Source organism: Delphinapterus leucas, chromosome 20 (assembly GCF_059928025.1).
Source record: "Delphinapterus leucas isolate spDelLeu-1000000601 "Yukka" chromosome 20, BTC_Dleu_Yukka2, whole genome shotgun sequence".
NCBI lineage: Eukaryota > Metazoa > Chordata > Mammalia > Artiodactyla > Monodontidae > Delphinapterus > Delphinapterus leucas.
The window spans coordinates 10,078,253-10,097,001 of NC_143148.1; the positions used below are offsets into that span (position 1 = coordinate 10,078,253).

Here is an 18,749-nt window from a genome sequence, read left to right on the forward strand (position 1 = left end):
TTTAACCCCAAAGAACCTGGCTGGGGTGCAGAAGATGCCGGGGAGGGAGACCTAAGGGCGGAGGAGAGGGGAGCCCGGCGGAGAGGACGTGGGGGTGGAGGACAGGGGCCTGGAGCAGAGGCGCGGCCCGCGCCACCCTTGACCCCCCGCCGGGCCCCCGCTCCCCTGCCGCGGGAGGCGCGGCACCTGCCCGGGCCCTCCGCGCATTCCCCTGCTCTGAGCTCAGGAGCTGTCCGTCCGCCCCGCTGCGGTCGGGCCGTGACCTGGAGCGTCCCCTGGCGGCCCTGACGCCTGTTTCGCCCGCCTCAGACCCGGGACGGGCCCACGCCTAGCCTTGGCATTTCCTTAGACCCAGAGGATGTCAGCGTCTTAGAATTTGGGGATCATGAAATCCCCAAAAGAACCATTCGCTACCAGAATGCTGGCCCTGGAGGTAGCATAGACTGTTCATTTTTATATTTTAACGAACACAGATGGTTTCCTGTGTATCTCTGAGATTCTAATGTGGGGTCTTACCTGGACCAGGGATCGAACTCTGTGCCCCCTGCAGTGAGAGCTCAATCTTAACCACTGCACCGCCAGGGAAGTCCCCTATAGTCTCTACTTGTTGAGGCCTCAATTCTCAGAGCCTTGATTCCTCTTGCACCTTCTGGCCAGTTGGATCGTCACAACTGTCCTCTGAGGTAGACTGCTATTTATCCTCATTTTACAGATCAGGAAACTGAGGCAGTCTGGTCAGGTGGGACAGTGGTGCCACCAGATTTGAACCCTCCTTAATTGTGCTTTTAGCAACTCCACTATACCAGACATTCACCTAGACTTTTAGGACTTTGGAATCCTGGGATAGATAGAACTCAGTGCAGGAAGACAGAGAAATCTAGGCTAGCCAAAGGGGAGAATTCTAGAATGTTCCAAAGATAGAATCTGGGACTGAGAACTTTCAAACAATAGACTCTCAAGCCGAGGGTTTTAGCCTCTATCGAAATTTAATTACAACCTCAAGGCCCTTATAATTTCAGAATCTAGGCCTCTTAGAGATTGAGGAGGCCTCTCAGAATAGCTGATTTGCCTCCTCCTTTCACAATTGGGGAAACTAAGGCCCAAGGAGTGGAGGGGACTCTTAGCCCAAGGTCACACAATCCTAACACACCCAGATGAGCCACCAGCCCCAACAGGTTCTGTTCCGAGGCTTCCCAGACTGAGGCCAGAATCAGCATGCCCCAGCCTGCCCTGCTGCCCACGCCTGCACCCCAAGTCAAAGCTAAGTGGTCGGTTGATGTAGTGGGGAGGTGGCAGAGCTGGCGGGTGTGGTGGCTACCATGGAGATGGGGGTGGTGCTGGCCTGACTAGTTCCTGGTGGCCTGGCTCCTTCCCACTGCGTTGGCGGCCACAGTGGCCCAGCCATCCCTGGCCAACTCCCTGTTCTTCCTGTTGACGCTGGGTCTGTGTGAACATGCTGAGTCTCCTCTGGGTGGGGACTCTGGGAAGAGAGAGCTGAGTGGTCCCCGTCCTCTGGAGCCCCTCCAGACTGACGGAGATGCCCCAGAATAACAAGGTAGGTACAGGTGTGAAATCTAGTATGCCGACTTCTTGCAGGGTGACTGGGAACAAATGTTTCTGAGCCCCACTTTCTTTTTTTGCTATGGAGATTTTGATCATGGGATAAGGCATTAGCTGTAAAGCACTTGGCACAATTCTAGGGGGCAGTGTTCTCTCAATAAATGGTTGTTTTATTTCATTATACCCTCGGGTAACTAGCAAAGGTCCTGGCACATAGTAGGCAGCACCATCATTATTTTTGAAAAGATCCCCAGCATCTAGCACAGTGTCTCTTGGTCCCTAGTAGGCATTCAGTAATTGATAGTTATTATTATTGCAGCCTCTGTTCACTATAATGTCTGTCACATAGTAGGTGGTCAATGGATAATTGTTGAAGGAATGATCACGTCTTATTAGGGCTGAGATAGAGAGATGGAGTAGGAGCCACGTAAAGAGAGTGAATTGTCCTTAGCCTTCCTGGAGGGCTTCGCAGGAGTTGGCGTTTCCCAGCAGGGGAAGTGGTGGGTCATAGCGCTTCCAGTGGAAGGAAGTAGGAGAGTAAAGGCCCCGTCCTGCTCCTCAAGGCCCCAGGTTCCCTGTGGGCGGGCTCTGAGCAGGCTCTCCCCCGCTCCTCCTCCCCAAACGCAGGCGCCCCGCTGCGGCCAGCCGGCACCATGGACAGCGAGGCGTTCCAGAGCGCGCGGAACCTTCTGGACCTGAACTTCCAGTGTGAGCTGGGGTAGGGGGCGGGGCTTGGCGGGGCGGGGTCCTCGGGGCGGGGCTGGGGGGGAGCCTGGGCCCAGCCCAGAAATCCGGGTCCTCACTGCTACTACCGGCTGCCCAGCTCTAGCCGCGAAGCACATGGACCTGAAGAATACGGAGCTGGACACGGCGGCGGCCAAGGTGGACGAACTGACCAAGCAGTTGGAGTCGCTGTGGTCAGACTTGCCGGCGGCGTCTCTTGGCTCCCAGGCCAGAGCGCCGGCTAGGGTGAGCCTGCTTGCCCTGGTCCCCACCCGAGCCCCCCAAAGTCAGGTTCTTTCCTCCAGGAGTTCAGGCAAGCCTGTCCCATGGGGCTGTGCAGGCTGTGGGCTATTTAAAGCTACTTGTGGGATTAATGGAAGTGGGGATCAGTGGAAGTGGACGTCTGTCAGGACCCTCGGAAGAAAAGGGTTTTTTTCTAAGCGGCACAAAGGCACTGTACATGCGAGCCCCAGCCCTGATTGCAGGGCTCCCTATGCCTGAATCTCTAGCTCCGTCCAACTCTCCAGGGTTGATTTTCGATCACCTCTATTGACCTACCAACCCTCTACTATTGTCTCCTTTGACCCCTCAATGTCCCGACCTCCCTACAGCTGTCCCGGTACAGCCTCAGCCCTGTCCCCGAGCCCTTGGGCTGCCGCGGGTCTCCCCGGAAGGCGACCACCGACGGCGCAGACACCTCGTTCGGTCGCTCCGAGAGCGCCCCGGCTCTGCTCCCCTACAGCTCGCTATCCCCTAAGGGCCGGCCGTCGTCACCGCGCACCCAGTTCTACCTGCAGCCGGATGCCTACAGCAGCCTGGACCGCTCGCCCTCACCCCGGCCCCGCACCTTCGATGGAGCAGGCAGCCCCCACGGCCGTTCGCCCTCCCCTCGCCCCGGCCCGCTCAGACAGCAGGGTTCCCCCACGCCCTTTGACTTCTTGGGCCGTGCCCGCTCCCCCCGTGTCAGCCCCCTGGCCGAAGGGCCCCAGGCCTTCTTTCCTGAGCGCGGGCCCTCGCCTCGCACCCCGACCGCAGCCTACGATGCGCCGACTGCCTTTGGGAGCCCCCTGCTGGGCCCTGGCGTCAGCGCCTTCGCCCCACCTCTGCGCGCGCAAGGTGAACCAGGGGGCCGAACTTGGCGGGTGGGAGTGGCGCAAGGTCCGGGACCAGCTTCGGCCCCCCCCCCCGCCCGCCCCCCACATCCTCATGGGCAACCTCCCTCCAGACGACCTAACGCTTCGGCGGCGGCCCCCCAAAGCCTGGAACGAGTCTGACCTGGACGTGGCATACGAGAAGAAGTCCTCGCAGACAGCGAGCTATGAACGTGAGTGGTGCGAGGCCAAAGGAGTGGGGGACCCGGAGAGGCCTCCCCCAGACCCTAATGATTCCCGCCTCACAGGACTCGATGTCTTCGCGCGGCCTGCTTCACCAGGCCTGCAGCTGTTACCCTGGAGAGAGAGCAGCCTGGATGGGCTGGGGGCCCCCGGGAAGGTGAGGGGCCGGAGGAACTTGGGGAGGGGCTGGTGGGCAAGGGTGGAGTCAGGGCTAGTCTTCCCCTCCTGGCTGCGCCCGCAGTTTCCGTACCCTTCCCCAGGCTCTTCCTTTATTCTGGATTTCCACCCCCTCCCTGACCGTCTTTCCTTTCCCTCCGTCTTCCCTCCCCTCCTTCTCTCCCTTCCCACCTTTTGCCTTTACCTCCCTCCTCTTTTCCTCCACTCCCTTATCATTCATTCCCTTATGCCTATCTCCTCCCACCTGAGCCCCTTCTATCTTCCTTCCTTCCCTCTTTCTCCCCCAGGACAACTTCACCAGTGCCACTCTGCCCCGCAATTACAAGGTCTCCCTTCTGACCAACGACAGGCGTTCTGATATAGACAGCTACCGCCGATCGCTGGGCTCTGCGGGCTCATCAGGCACTTTGCCCCGAAGCTGGCAGCCTGTCAGCCGCATCCCCATGCCTCCTACCAGCCCCCAGCCCCGAAGTGCCCCCCGCCAGCGCCCCATCCCCCTCAGCATGATATTCAAGCTGCAGAATGCCTTTTGGGAGCATGGAGCCAGCAGGGCCATGCTCCCTGGCTCCCCCATCTTCTCTCGAGCTCCCCCGCCTAAGCTGCTTCCCCAGCCCCAGCTGCCTCCACAGTCCCAGCCACAATTACAGCCTCAGCCCCAGCTTCAAGCCCTTGCCCCCGTCCTCCAACCCCCCCAAGAGACTTGGTCCGCTGTGAGTGAAGGTGAGTCAGCAATGGGGGTTCCTGAGGGATGGGTGAAGGGAGGGCAGATGGCTGGGGACCAAACCAGCTTGGGGTCCCATCACAACCAAACACGTGTTTCCAGACATTGTCCCTGCAGAGAGCAAGGCCAGATGAGCTTGGGGATTTGCTCAGGAACTAGGGATAGCACAGTGCTTAAGCATGGACCCTGGAGTCAGACTGGCTGGCTCCACACTGTGTGACCTTTGGCAAGTCAGTTAACCTCTCTGGACCTCAATTTCCTTAAGTGTAAAAGGTGAATAGTGATAGAACCTACCTTATTGGGTTATGGTACTAGATTATTTAATCCATATAAAGTCCTTAAAATAGGGCCTGATGTATAGAAAGCCCTCAATAGCTATCATATTAATCATTATTAATAGTTTTTGGTGTGAGACCAGCGCAGGGCCTGGATTTAAGCAGAGTGGGTTTTGATCCCCTCTCTACCATTGACATGCTGTGTGACTGAGGATAAATTAATTAACCCATCTGAGCTTACATTTTCTCATCTGTGAAGAGAGATTAATAACATTTACTTCATAGATTACGATGGACAGTCAATGAAATCGTGTATAAAATGATCATTGTAGGGCTTCCCTGGTGGCACAGTGGTTGAGAGTCCGCCTGCCGATGCAGGGGACACGGGTTTGTGCCCCGGTCCGGGAACATCCCACATGCCGCAGAGTGGCTGGGCCCGTGAGCCATGGCCACTGAGTCTGCACGTCCGGAGCCTGTGCTCCGCAACAGGAGAGGCCACAGCAGTGAGAGGCCCGCATACAGAAAGAAAAAAAAAAAAAAAAATATATATATATATATATAAAATTGTATATTTCTACCTGCTTTAGAAGCTCTGACAGAAAGGCAAGAAACAGAGAGAAGAGACCAACAAGTACCAAGATTCTAGTCCCAGCAATTTTCTTTCTTTCTGTATTTATTTTTGGCTGCCTCGGGTCTTCCTTGCAGTCCGCGGGCTTTCTCTAATGACAGCGAGCAGGGGCGGTGTGCGGGCTTCTCACTCTGGTGGCTTCTCTTATTCTGAGCCCGGGCTCCAGTAGTTGCGGCGCACAGGCTTAGTTGCTCCACGGCATGTGAGATCTTCCCGGACCAGGGAATGAACCCGTGTCCCCTGCATTGGCAGGCAGATTCTTAACCCCTGCGCCACCAATGAAGTCCTCAGCAATTTTTTGCCTGAGATGTTAGGAGAGGAAATTCTTACAATCTTAGAAAGTCAAGTTTATCGTAATGGTAGGAGCAGAGATTCTGGAGTCAGATAGGACTGAGTTCAAATCCCAGCTGTGTGGCTTTAGGCAACTGACTTGCCTTCTCTGAGACTCAGTTTCCCTTTCTGTAATAATGAGATGTTAGCCATATCAACGTCACAAGGTAGTGGTGAGAGTTCAGTGATAGGCATGTAAAGCACGAGGCACATGCTAAGTGCTTGTTAAATGGAGGCTGTCATAATTGTCTATTATTCACAACCCAGGGAAAGTGTAGCCCAGAGAAAGCAAGACACTGCCCTGAGGTCACACAGCAAATCAGGCATTTGTTGCAAGTCCTGGAAGTTGTGGGGAGGGAGTCTCTCGGGTCTCTTGGGACCCCTCCTTTGATGGGGCTCTTGCTCCTTCTAGGCTTCCCCAAACCTCCCACTGAGCTGGAGCCTGAGCCGGAGCTGGAGGGGCTGCTGACACCAGAGCTGGAGGCTGGTGATGCAGATGAAGGCGCTGTAACTCGGCCCCTTAGTCCCACACGGCTGCAGCCAGCACTGCCGCCCGAGGCACAGTCAGTGCCCGAGCTGGAGGAGGTGGCACGGGTGCTGGCAGAAATTCCACGGCCCCTCAAACGCAGGGGCTCCATGGAGCAGAGCCCTACTATAGCCCTGCCCCCCACGCACAAGAAGCAGTACCAGCAGATCATCAGCCGTCTCTTCCATCGTCACGGTGGGCCTGGGGGGCCCGAGCCTGAGCTGTGTCCCATCACTGAGGGACCTGAGGCCAGGGCAGGGCCCCCTGCTCCAGCCCCACCAGCTCCCATACCACCTCCAGCCCCTCTCCAGAGCAGCCCACCAGAGCAGCCACAGAGCATGGTAAGTAATATAGGAGGAAACTGGGGTATATGACTCAGCATATGGAAGCATCCCTTCCCTTTTAGGACAGAACCTGGAAACTGCACGCATCACATCTGGCGCATTCCACTGGCCGGGAACCCAGCTGCAAGGGAAGCTGAGAAATGTAGCTTTACGTCTAAGTGTACCTGTGCTCAGCAGAAAGGGAGAACATATATGGAGGGGCATTCAGAAGTCTTGGCCACATCGAGATTTTCTCTGCTCCTCTCCAGTAACCTGTCCCCCCAGGGCTTCCCTTCAGGAATCTTAAGAGTCTTCCAACCTGGAAATGACTTCGTCTTGGCATGACAGAGGGTTTATTCTGGGGTCTGAAAAGCCTGCCTGAATCAAGGCAGTCACCATTTCTCTCCCTAGTTGCCACAGCCTCTCATGTCCGCCTTCTCTGGGGAGCTGCTCTCTCCTCTTACACCTCAGCAAGCCTGTGCCGTGGTTAGAAATGGCCCACCCGGCCCTGACTCAAAATGACCTCCCAGTTCAAGTCCATGCTGTCCTCTGACTCTAGTCAGAGCTTCTTCCATTCAGATTTTCAAGAACAAGTCTCTGGTCTCTGAGGTTGTGGGTGTCGTGGTTAAGTGCACCAGTGGCAGAGCTAGGCTGCCTGGGTTCAAATCCCAGCTCCACAGCACTTATCAGCTGTGCAACCTTGGGCCAGACACATAGTCTGTCTGTGCCTCAGTTTCCTCATCTGTAGAATGGGGATGAAAATAAGCACAGGGTTGCTGTGAGGATTTAATACATGAATATAGTGCTTAGAATAGTGCCTGGCACTTTACTATTATTGTTATCATTTGACCAGGGGCTGGTCTCCTGCTGATCTTGGTCTGGTTTCTGCATCGTGGCTTGGAGGGAGCGGGGTGTAGTCACATGGAACAATCCTGATTGCTCAGTGTGGGTAGACAGATGCAGGAGAACAATTCTCAGAGAAGACGTGGGGGCCAGGTGGACCCCCAAATGCATATTCCCAGGCCCTTCTGAGGGTGGAGCCAAGAAATGTTGAGGCTCAGGGTCTTGAAATCAAGAATGGAAGAATGACAGTGTCTTGAAATGGTCAAGTTGCCTCATTGTAGAATCACAAAGTTCTGGCCACAGAGAAACCTGAACACTCACAGAATTCAAAAATTAAATTCTGACATCACAAACTCAGAAGAGTGAAATTTCAGAATTCCAGAACACTGAAGGTTTGCACAGGATCTTAGAATTAAAAAGCTAGTAACACAAACCCTGGTTATTACTGATTCTTGAAGTCCCCAGAACTGAAAATTAAAGACTCATCATTTGAATCTTAAATCATAGATTAGTGCACGAATATGTTATAATACAGAATTTTATTTTAAGTGAACATTTTCCACTAGAAAGGAACACACAAACACAGTAACTAGGAAGAAATAGATAAAAGTAGAATAAAGAGGCCCAAATAACAGCATTCAGAGACAACCACGATTAACATTTTGAGTATTTCCTTCCAATCTTTTGGAATGAAGTTCTCACCATGAAATATTCAAGTTCTCAATCATAGAATCTTGGGAATGCAATGTGCTGGGTCCTCAGCAATTTGAAATGGCACAACTTAGCATTTCTGGACTCACACATGTTGGAAACTTAGCATCAGAGAATTTTTAAATGGGTGGCTCGTGGGATCTTCAAATTCCAGAATCTTGAAATCATTGACATCGAAGACCAGAATCACAAATGCTATATGCTCAGAATAAATGAATTTTGTAGGACACTTGAAAATCAAAAATAAGAAGGCACAAGGAATAATATGATAAATATTCTAATTTCCTAAATTACTAATTATCTCTTTAGAATAAATTTCTATAAATAAAAGTACATAATTTAAAAATATATATTCTAATTCCAAACATCTGAAATTAACACTTGGTAACATCTTGTCAGGTGTGCTTCCTAGCATTTTTTTTTTTTTAATATATAAAAGAAATGAAACTATGGATTGAATATCTGGCTTCCACAATCATCAACTTCGTGGTCTCCAAGCTTCCTCTCAGGTCTCAGGGCCCAAGATTCCAAAATCACCCGATTCCCTGAGTGTTGCAGGGAACCAGAGGCTGTGGAACTGAGGGACCCTCCTTCCCATGGCCCTCTGGACTCAGGCTATGTGTACGTACGTTCCTGGGTTCCAATCTCAGCCCTGTCTAGTTGGATGACCTGGAGTGGCCGCCTGGTCCCTGAGCCTCTGTTTCCCGCTCTGAGGAATGGGTATATTAGCAATCCCCGCCAAGCCACCGAAGCCCCGGTTCTGTCCCCCAGGAGATGCGCTCGGTGCTGCGGAAGGCCGGCTCCCCGCGCAAGGTCCGTCGCGCGCGCCTCAGCCCGCTCGTGCTGCTGCTGGACGCCGCGCTGACCGGGGAGCTGGACGTGGTGCAGCAGGCGGTGAAGGAGGTGAGTGCTGCCGGACAGAAGGGCGGGCGGGTGGGGGCGGCAGACGCTGGATAGCAGCCGCGGGACTGAGCCTCTCCGTCCCCCGGCTCGTCCAGATGAACGACCCGAGCCAGCCCAACGAGGAGGGCATCACCGCCCTGCATAACGCCATCTGCGGCGCCAACTACCCCATCGTGGACTTCCTAATCGCGGCGGGTGCCAACGTCAACTCCCCCGACAGCCACGGCTGGTGAGTCCTGACCTCGCGCGGCCGGCGTGGGGCGGGGAAGGCGCTGCGGGCCCCAGCGCGGCCTCTCACGCCTGCCTCCCTCGCCTAGGACACCGTTGCACTGCGCGGCGTCCTGCAACGACACGGCCATCTGCATGGCGCTGGTGCAGCACGGCGCGGCAATCTTCGCCACCACGCTCAGTGACGGCGCCACCGCCATCGAGAAGTGCGACCCCTACCGCGAGGGTTACGTCGACTGCGCCACTTACCTGGCAGGTGCGAGGCAGGGCTGGGGCGCCTCAGTGGGCGGGCTGGGCCACCTCTGGGGGAGGGCGTCGCGGGGACTGGGACGCCCAGCTGGTAGATGTTGCGCGGGGGAAGGCAGCAGACTGCGGCTCCTGAGAGAGGACGCGGGGGGCTGTACCAACCTTGTGGCAGCATCACCGAGGAGGGGCCGGCGGGATGGACCACCTGCAGGGGTGGGGCACTGGGCCTCCCACCTGGCAGATGCAAGAAGGGTGTGTGGGCGCAGCAGACTGTGCCACCTTCGAGGGAGAGGGGGACAGGGGAACTGTGCCACGCAAGCTGGACACCTGTAGGGAGAAGAGCAGGTGTGGAGACTGCGCCGCTTTCTCATCCACGGGGGTGGGGAGTTGGACGTTCCAACTATACCATCTACCTGGCCTAGGGCTGGGCACATGGGCTGTGCTACCTGTGGGAAATACAGCACCACACAGGTGAGAGGTGAGCAGGCCATGGCTTCTGGGGAGGAGCTTGGGGACTCTTCCACTCCTAGTGAGACAGGAGGCTGTACCATATATCTCCAGTGGGGGGGTGCACATCACTTAAAACAGGTGATGGGAGGAACTAGGTAGGCCGTATCCTAGGTGCGCATCACTTAAACAGGTGATGGGAGGAACTAAGTGCCTAGGGTCTGTAGCGCTCACCTGGAGGGGCCAACTCTATCATAAGGCGGGGTTGGGGACCTCAGAGAGTTGGGGTAAGGCAGGCTGTAGGACCTGGGGGTGGGCCAATGTATTTGGGAGGTGAGCCTGGAGGGACTACACGACAGCCTGCTGTGCTGTGGCAGAAAGTGGGTGGGAGCCGTGGGGCTGTAACACCTGCCTTAGTGGTGAGCAGCGGCAGGCCAGGACCGCTGGGGCGGGAAATAGACCGTCCACTGAAGCTTTGGGAAGGGGGATTGTGACCACCTTTGTCACAGGTAGATGAAGACTATGAGATAAGAAGATTGTACCTCCTACCTGCCTGGACTTGGAGAGTTCTGTGAGGATGAAGTAGAGATTGAACAGCACACTTGCTGGGGGTGGGGAGGGGTGGTGGAGAGGAGGAGAAACTGGAACACGGTGGACTGAACCATTAAAGGGGGGGGAGCACGGTGGACTGTACCATCTGGAAAGGGGGCTAAATCCTTGATGGGATTAAAGGGGGGTTCGGGTGGCCTATACTATCTGGAAAATTATTACATCCTCTTTGAGACTATCTTTTGGGGAGGGGGCGCAGTGTGCACTGCACCATCTGGAAAGGGGGAGTTGGGACCACTTTGTGGGGAGCAGTAGGGCTGAACCATATGAAGGAGGGATTGAGTCATCTATGGAGACTGGACCACTTACGGGGGGGGGGTGGGGTGCAGACGACTGTACTTATAGGAGTGATACAGGGACTTAACCAGATATAAGTGGAAATGGGGACCACTGACCCTGCCTCGGGGGTTGGTGGGCCGGCTTGATGCACCCCAGTGTTTTAGAGACTGTCAGTCCTGGCAGCTGACTCCAGCTCAGGCCCCCCTCTCCAGACAGGGGTACACAACTTTTCGAGTGGCTCATTCCCCAAGGTGAGGCTGGCGCCAAATCTCAGAGTCTGTCCCTGTCCCCAGCGCGTCGTATCCCTGAGTGTTCCCGGCCCCCCTGAACCGGGCGCTGACGATCCCTGCGGTTTCATGTTTCAGACGTGGAGCAGAGCATGGGGCTGATGTACAACGGGGTGGTGTGCGCTCTCTGGAATTACAGCGCTGAGTTTGGAGACGAGCTGTCCTTCCGCGAGGGCGAGTCTGTAACCGTGCTGCGGAGGGATGGGCCAGAAGAGACGGACTGGTGGTGGGCCGCGGTGCACGGCCAGGAGGGCTACGTGCCCCGTAACTACTTCGGGGTGAGCCCAGAAGCGATATTGTGAGGAAAGGGGTGATCCCACGGGAAAAAGGGCAAGAGAGACAGTGCATTACATTGGGGAGGAGGGGAGGTCAGAAGAGTCCATTATCGGTTGTGGGGAGGTGAGGATGAGCCCATTATAATAACGGGGGAGGTAAGGGAGATCCCCTTTTAGTTAGGGGAGGAAGAGCCACTTACTGGTGGTACTTCGTGGGGTACTCACCAGTACTGCCTTCCTAGTTATTTGATTGGTTCGTGCTCAATCAAATATTTTTATTATTCCTAATATTCATGGGGAGGTAAAGAAGAATGTATTCTAGCCAAGGGGAGTCATGAAGAATCCCATCTTGGTGATGGGGGCAGTTAAAGAATTGTGTATTACAGGCATGGAAGCTTTTGTTACACTGCATTGGGCAGGGTGAGGAAGAATCCATTAATAAAATCGCGGTAGAACTGAGGGAGATACTACTAGGTTAGGGGAGGAGACCAGGAAGATCCCATTATATTCCTGGGAGAGAAGACGATTCCTTTAATTGGGGAATAGGTGGAGGTGGGTCCCAACCAGGCAGCCATGGTGGTAGGGAGAGGCGGGCGTCTTTTTTATGGCCGTATGGGAGACTCGGAAATACTCCATTTCATCAAGCCAGCTGCTGATTGGAAGGCTCCAGCTGGTGCTTGCAGCTGACAGGGGATTCTGGTGTGGTTTGGGAGATACTGAGAGGGTCCATTAGGAAGGGATGGGAGGATGGAGACAGTCCACGTGTTTGGGGGTGGATCAGGTGACTGTATTAAGTTTGGGGTGGAATGCAGGGGTGGGAGCTCCTGGTGTCTGAAGAGCCTGTCTTCCCTCAGCTCTTCCCCAGGGTGAAGCCGCAGAGGAATAAGGTCTAGCTGGAGAGAAGGACTTTTCGAAGGGAGACAGGAGAAGGCAGCAGCTGCCTTCATTCCGGAACTCCTCCTCCCTTACTGCTGCATCTGCCTGCGCCCCCAATCCTTGCAGGGACGAGGTCCTTGCCAACACCTCTCTGCTTCCCTGGAAGCCCTGGGGAGAAGGAGAACCCCAGCCTTAAATTTAGAAAACTGCCTTAGCTGTGGGAGGTTGTGGTGGGGCTGGGAATCATTGGGGGCAAGAGAGACCCCCCACCACCACTTGCCAAGTCACATACTGTCCAAAGTGCCTCCTGCTCCTACTGCCCCCCACCCCCCGCCGAAAAGCAAGGCAACCCACCATCCCAGCGGAGCCTGGAGTGGGTCACCGCCACTGGATTTTCCCAGGAGTCACCTCCGCCATATCTCTACCAACAGCCTTCAGGGGCCAGGTGAGGCATATTAGTCTCTATCAGCATCCCTGCCCCCTCTCTCCCCAGTCAAGTGCCTTTACAAAGTGCCGGTTTTATAACAGAATGGGGACGTTTTTCATTATAAATAAAGGTAGTTTGCACAGAAATTGACTTCCGTCTCTCTGAACTCCATTCTGACTTAATAATTCTCCTCATTGTTACTATTTTTGGTAAACCAGTCTTAAAGTAGCCCCTTTGGAAGGGATTTCCCTCATGTGAATCCAATCCTTCCTCTTTCAAATATGCCTGCTTTTTATTTTTTTTGTAGTGTCTTGACCTTTTTTTCATGTTTTGGATTCTTCTTTTTAAGCGTCCTTAAGCTTAAAGACATAAAATGTCTGATAATTCTATCATCTGAAGTTTGGTGCCATCTCCTCCTGTAATTTGGTGTGTCCGCTGGCTCTCACTCATGGTGGCTTGTTTCCTCGTGTATTGAAATTATGCATTGTGAGATCATCTTCAACAGGGCTTTATCTACTGGAAATCCATGTGGACTTTTTGAGGGTCTGACCCTGAAGAGTGATTTTCCTTTGCTTCTTCATTTTTTTATTTCATAAACTTCCCCTTGAAGATTTTTGACAAATCAGAAGCCTTTCTCTCTTCTGATTTGTATTTCTTTACAAATCATAAAACTTCAACATTGTCATTGTCTGCAATGTCCAAAACAACTCACGTGGGAATTTTAATTATTTTTAATTAGTTTAAATTAAATAAAAATTAAGGATTCAATTCCTCAGTCACACTAGCCACTTTTCAAGTGCTCAGTAGCTACATGTGGCTAGTGGCTACCATTTTGGACAGTGCAGATAGAGAACATTTTCATCATCCCAGAAAGTTCTATTGAGTAAAGCTGACATACATTTCCATCATCCAGAAGTTCCATTGTGCCTCTTTGCAGTCAATATATGCATGTCTCCTCCCCATAAGGGGTAGTCGCTTCTATCACTGCCGATTAATTTTCATGAATATACTTTAAAAATCAAATGGTACTGGTACTAAGATATTTGTAATGAAGAAAAACAGTCCTCCTGCTACCTCTCCCTACTCCCATCTGCTTTCCAGAGGCCACCACTTTCAACTGCTATAGCTGTTTCCTCTGGTATTTTCTTGTATGTTTCTAAATATGCTGGCATTGCTATTTCTTGATTTCTCAATTTTAGACATTCTCTACTGATTTCCTGGTATAGTAGATGAGGTTTGAGGTCTATTAATCTGACTCTACTTTCCCTCTCCTCAATGAAATCATAATTTTTATATCAATCAATAGTTTTTAAAATGTTGTGATATGTAAATATGTTTTCACTGCAGAGCCATGCAGTATATTAGAATTTTCTCTTCACAAATTTCTAAATTTTTGAGAATTAAATTTACCTTTGTCACTTGCTTAATTTTATTTGCACCTATACTTAATATTTTTCAAATGTTCCATGGAATCGTCTGTATTACTAACAGCTCACTCAAGCTTTTTTTCCTCCCTCCTAAAGTCCTCTCTCCTACTTGAATGTGGACTTGATGCTTTCTAGGCCTACGCTAAGCTATCCTGGACGTCCCTGTTTTGGATATTGTTTCCTCGATTCCATGTCTATCTTTCTTTGTTGACTCTTCATTTTGCTGGAGCACATGCTCCAGTCGTTCCCTTAAAAGGGAGAGGAAGAGATAAAGACTTTTGAGTTCTTGCATGGCTTAATATATCTTCATTTTATCCTCCAACTTTATTATAGTTTGGCTGGGTATAAAATTCTAGGTTGGAAATATATGTATCCCTTGTCACTCAAATCTATTTTCTTCCTAAGTTGGAATGCAAGTTTGGATAACAAAGGAAACCTGTTTGGTTTTTTTTTTCTCCCCTCAGATTTGTTTTCATTCTCCCTCTGCTTTGAACTTGTATTTGACTTGCTTTATTCTGGAAGCTTTTGGGATCTTCTCTCTTTCTCTGGTTCTGAAATTTCATGAGGATGTGCCTCACTGTAGCTTTTATTCATTAATCATTCAGACCCTAAGTCTGTCCTTTCAATCTGGAGACTCATAGCCTTTGGTTCTGGGAAATTTTCTTGTATATTTATGTGTTGGTTTCTGTGTGTGTGTGTGTGTGTGTGTGTGTGTGTGTTGGTTTCTTTGTTTTCTTGCTCTCTTTTTCTGGAATTTTTATTATTTGGATGTTGAATCTTCTGGTTTGAGCTTTCAGTGTTCTTATCTTTTCACCACTATTTTCCATCTCTTTGTTAATTTTCCCCTTACTTTCTAGGAAATTTCCTTTATCTTCTAATCCTTTTATTAAAGTTTATGTTTCATCTATTATTGTGAATTCCCAAGAACTCTTTCTTGTTATTTAATTATTCATTTTTCATAGCCTCCAGTTCCTATTTTATAAATGTGATATCATCTATTATCTTGCTAGGTATTTTTTATAGTATTTTAGTTACAGGTGTTTTTGTGTTTGTTTCGTAGCTTTCTTTTTTTTCCTGTGTAATCTTTGTTTCTTCTGGGCTTCTTTATTTTGTATGTGTTTACACTAGTCTGATCTCTCTTTTGCATAACAGAGATAGGTTCATTTCCCATTACTGCTATAACAAATTATCACAAGCTTAGTAGGTTAAATAACACAAATTTATTGTCTTTTAATTCTGGGGGTCCGAAGTCTGAAACAGGTCTCAGTGGGCTAAAATCAAGGTGTTGTCAGGGCCATGTTCTACTGGGGCGAATCTGTTTCCTTGCCTTTTCCAGTTTCTAGAGGTTGCCTATATTTCTACCAACAGTCTGTTTATGATGACTTAGTGTTCTCTAAGATTATAGAGATTTACTCTACCTTACTCCTCACTTCCTTCTGAGTCCTCACCAGCAGAATTGCTAACACCCGTATTTCTACAAATGGTCTGCAAGGCTATCTAGGCTTTTCCCCATCTTCTCAACATTGTTCCAGCCTCTGCCCATTGTCCAATTCCAAATCCACTTCCACATTTTTAGGTATTTGTTACAGCAGCACCTCACGTCCAGTACCAAAATCTGCACTAGCTTCCTTTCGCTGCTTGTAACAAATTGTCACAAACTTGGAGGCTTAAACAATACAAATTTATTATCTTACCATCTGGAGGTCAGACATCTGAAATGGGTCTCACTGAACTAAAATCCAGGTGTCAGCAGGGCTGAGTTCCTTTCTGGAGACTATGGGAAAGAAGCCCTTGCCTTGCCGTTTCTAGTTTCTAGAAGCTGGCTGTATTCCTTGGTTCATGGCCCCCTTCTGTCTTCAAAGCCAGCTCTTGCATCACTTCCATCTCATACTTCCATTGTCACAGCTTTATCTCTTGACTCTGACCCTCCTGGCTCCCTCTTTCACTATGGCTACACTGGACCCATCCAGATAATCCAGGATAATCTTCCCATCTCAGAATCTTTAACTTAGTCACATTTGCAAAGTCCCTTTTGCCACATAAGGTAGCAAAGGAGAACAAGTAAACAAGGAGAGAGGACTTCCCTGGTGGCGCAGTGGTTAAGAATCCACCTGCCAATGCAGGGGACACGGATTCGATCCCTAGTCTGGGAAGATCCCACATGCTGCGGAGCAACTAAACCCGTGCGCCACAACTACTGAGGCTGCGCTCTAGAGCCCGTGAGCCACAACTACTGAAGCCCGCACACCTAGAGCCCATTCTGCACAACAAGAGAAGCCACCACAATGAGAAGCCCGCGCACCGCAACGAAGAGTAGCTCCTGCTCGCCGCAACTAGAGAAAGCCCGCGCGCAGCAAAGACCCAATGCAGCCAAATAAATAAATAAAATTTAAAAACAAAACAAACAAACAACAACAAAAAAAAACCCAAGCAGGGCTTCCCTGGTGGCACAGTGGTTGAGAGTCCGCCTGCCGATGCAGGGGACACGGGTTCGTGCCCCGGTCCGGGAAGATCCCAAATGCCGTGGAGCGGCTGGGCCCGTGAGCCATGGCCGCTGAGCCTGCGCGTCCGGAGCCTGTGCTCCGCAACGGGAGAGACCACAGCGGTGAGAGGCCCGCGTACCGCAAAAAAAAAAAAAAAAAAAAACCAAGCAGACAGAAGTCCCTGCTCTCAAATTCAAATAGTATCTGGAACTTTGATTATATTAAGCAATTATTATTCCTTTTTTTTTGAGATGTGCTATGATATTATGGTTATGTTTTTACAAAGAGTCTTTACTTTTAGAGCTACATTCTGAAATACTGATGGATGAAATGATATGATGTCTGGGATTTGCTTCAAAATAATCAACTGGTGGGAGGGGAAGTGGTTGGGGTGTAGATGAAACAAGATCAGCCCTGAGTTGAAGATTGATAAAGCTTCATGTATGTGGGGCTTCGTTAGACTATTCTCTCAACTTTTGTATCCCTTTGAAATTGTCCCTAATAACCGGTGATAAAATGCCCCTGGTTTTGTAGAGCCGACATTCTAGTGGAAGAGACAGACAATAAAAAAAATGATAAGCAAAAACCATATCCTATCAGATGCTGATCGCTGCTATGGAAAAAACTAAAGCAGAATTGGATATATTGTGCCTGATTGGAAGTGTATTTATTCATTCATTTCCTCCGGCTACTGTCACAAATGACCCCAAACTCAGTGGCTTAAAACAATACACATTTATTTTCTTACAATTCGTAAAATCAGAAGTCTGAGGTTAGTTTTACTGGGCTGAAACCAAGGTGCTGGCAGGGCTGCACTTCCTCCAGAGGCTGTAGAGAAGAATCAATTTCCTTGTCTTTTGCAGCTTCTAGAGCTGCATTCTTGACATTCCTTGGCTCGGCCCTCTTCCTCCAACTTCAAAGCGTGGCATCCTGCTTCAGTGTAGCATTGCCTCTGTTTCTGTCCTGCTGTCAAATCTCCCTATTATGAGGACACGTGATTACATTTAGGACGCACCTTGATATCTCTCAAGATCCTTAACCATCACACCTGCAAATTCCCTTTTGCCATATGCGGAAGGAAAATAAAAATGGAGTCAGTATCGCTAAGAGAACTCTCTAAAATGGAGCTGGGAGGCCATCGACGAAGTGTGACTTATGCACATCCCAGCCTGGATGGAATCTGACCTTTTGATCACTTATTGTCTTAACATAGGCATCAAGAACAGCTGCCCAGGGACTGCCCTGGTGGCACAGTGGTTAAGAATCCGCCTGCCAACGCAGGGGACACGGGTTCGAGACCTGGTCCGGGAAGATCTTACATGCCGCAGAGCAACTAAGTCCGTGTGCCACAACTACTGAGCCTGAGCTCTAGAGCCCGCAAACCACAACTACTGAAGCCTGCACGCCTAGAGCCCGTGCTCCGCAACAGGAGAAGCCACCGCAATGAGAAGCCCGTGCACCTGCTCGCTGCAACTAGAGAAAGCCTGCGCTCAACAACGGAGACCCACGCAGCCAAAAATAAATAAATAAATAAATTTATAAAATTAAAAAAAAATAAAAAAAGAACATCTGCCAAAAATGCAAGATACTTACTGGACCCTTACCCTAAAATAACTCATGACAGCCTATCTACTTGTGGGACCCTAACCCTAAAATAACTCTTGATTCCTTAAGGACAAGTATTCCCTGGCTTGTGTCAGAGCCAATCACGATTCTCACCAGACAACTTTAACAACCTTGTAGCTTTTGTTTTATAAGCCCCTGATGCTTTCTCTTCCCCAGAACACTCCTTCAGTTTTACCCGAATCTGTCTCCTGAATTGCAATTCTTCTTTTTTTTCTTTAAATTTTTATCAGAGTATAGTTGATTTACAATGTTGTGTTAGTTTCAGGTGTACAGCCTGAATTGCAGTTCTTAAGACCCCATATAAACTCTTGTTTGCAGCCTTCTGTGTTTTGTTTTGTTTTGTTTTTGGTTGACACATGTAACCTATGAACATTCATAGGTTCCAGGGCCTGGAGATCTTTGGGGACCATTATTCAGCCTATCCAGGGTGTATTGCAATTTAAACAGGGTGGTCGGGGAAGGCCTCGCTGAGGAAAGGATTCTTG

At 50.5% G+C, this 18,749-nt stretch overlaps 1 protein-coding gene across 6 annotated transcripts in view; it reads left to right on the top strand.

The window, feature by feature from the left end:
* The window catches only part of PPP1R13L (protein phosphatase 1 regulatory subunit 13 like), a 20,828-nt gene extending 2,236 nt beyond the window's left edge, over positions 1–18,592 (top strand). Inside the window, exons 1-13 of one of the 6 annotated variants that reach the window (XM_089902698.1) lie at positions 1,275–1,555; positions 2,188–2,268; positions 2,384–2,529; positions 2,895–3,399; positions 3,509–3,607; positions 3,683–3,774; positions 4,082–4,514; positions 6,161–6,615; positions 8,923–9,054; positions 9,150–9,283; positions 9,372–9,538; positions 11,229–11,428; positions 17,852–17,995. In XM_089902698.1, the coding sequence (XP_089758824.1) occupies positions 2,214–2,268; positions 2,384–2,529; positions 2,895–3,399; positions 3,509–3,607; positions 3,683–3,774; positions 4,082–4,514; positions 6,161–6,615; positions 8,923–9,054; positions 9,150–9,283; positions 9,372–9,538; positions 11,229–11,428; positions 17,852–17,899 (2,466 nt within the window). In that variant the 5' untranslated portion in view covers positions 1,275–1,555; positions 2,188–2,213 and the 3' untranslated portion in view covers positions 17,900–17,995. Of the gene's footprint in view, positions 1–1,274; positions 1,556–2,187; positions 2,269–2,383; positions 2,530–2,894; positions 3,400–3,508; positions 3,608–3,682; positions 3,775–4,081; positions 4,515–6,160; positions 6,616–8,922; positions 9,055–9,149; positions 9,284–9,371; positions 9,539–11,228; positions 11,429–12,279; positions 17,294–17,851 lie in introns of those variants that run through there. The other 5 variants (XR_016390914.1, XM_089902696.1, XM_022585364.3 and 2 more) reach the window with 5 other exon arrangements.
* The last annotated feature ends 157 nt before the right edge of the window (positions 18,593–18,749 follow it).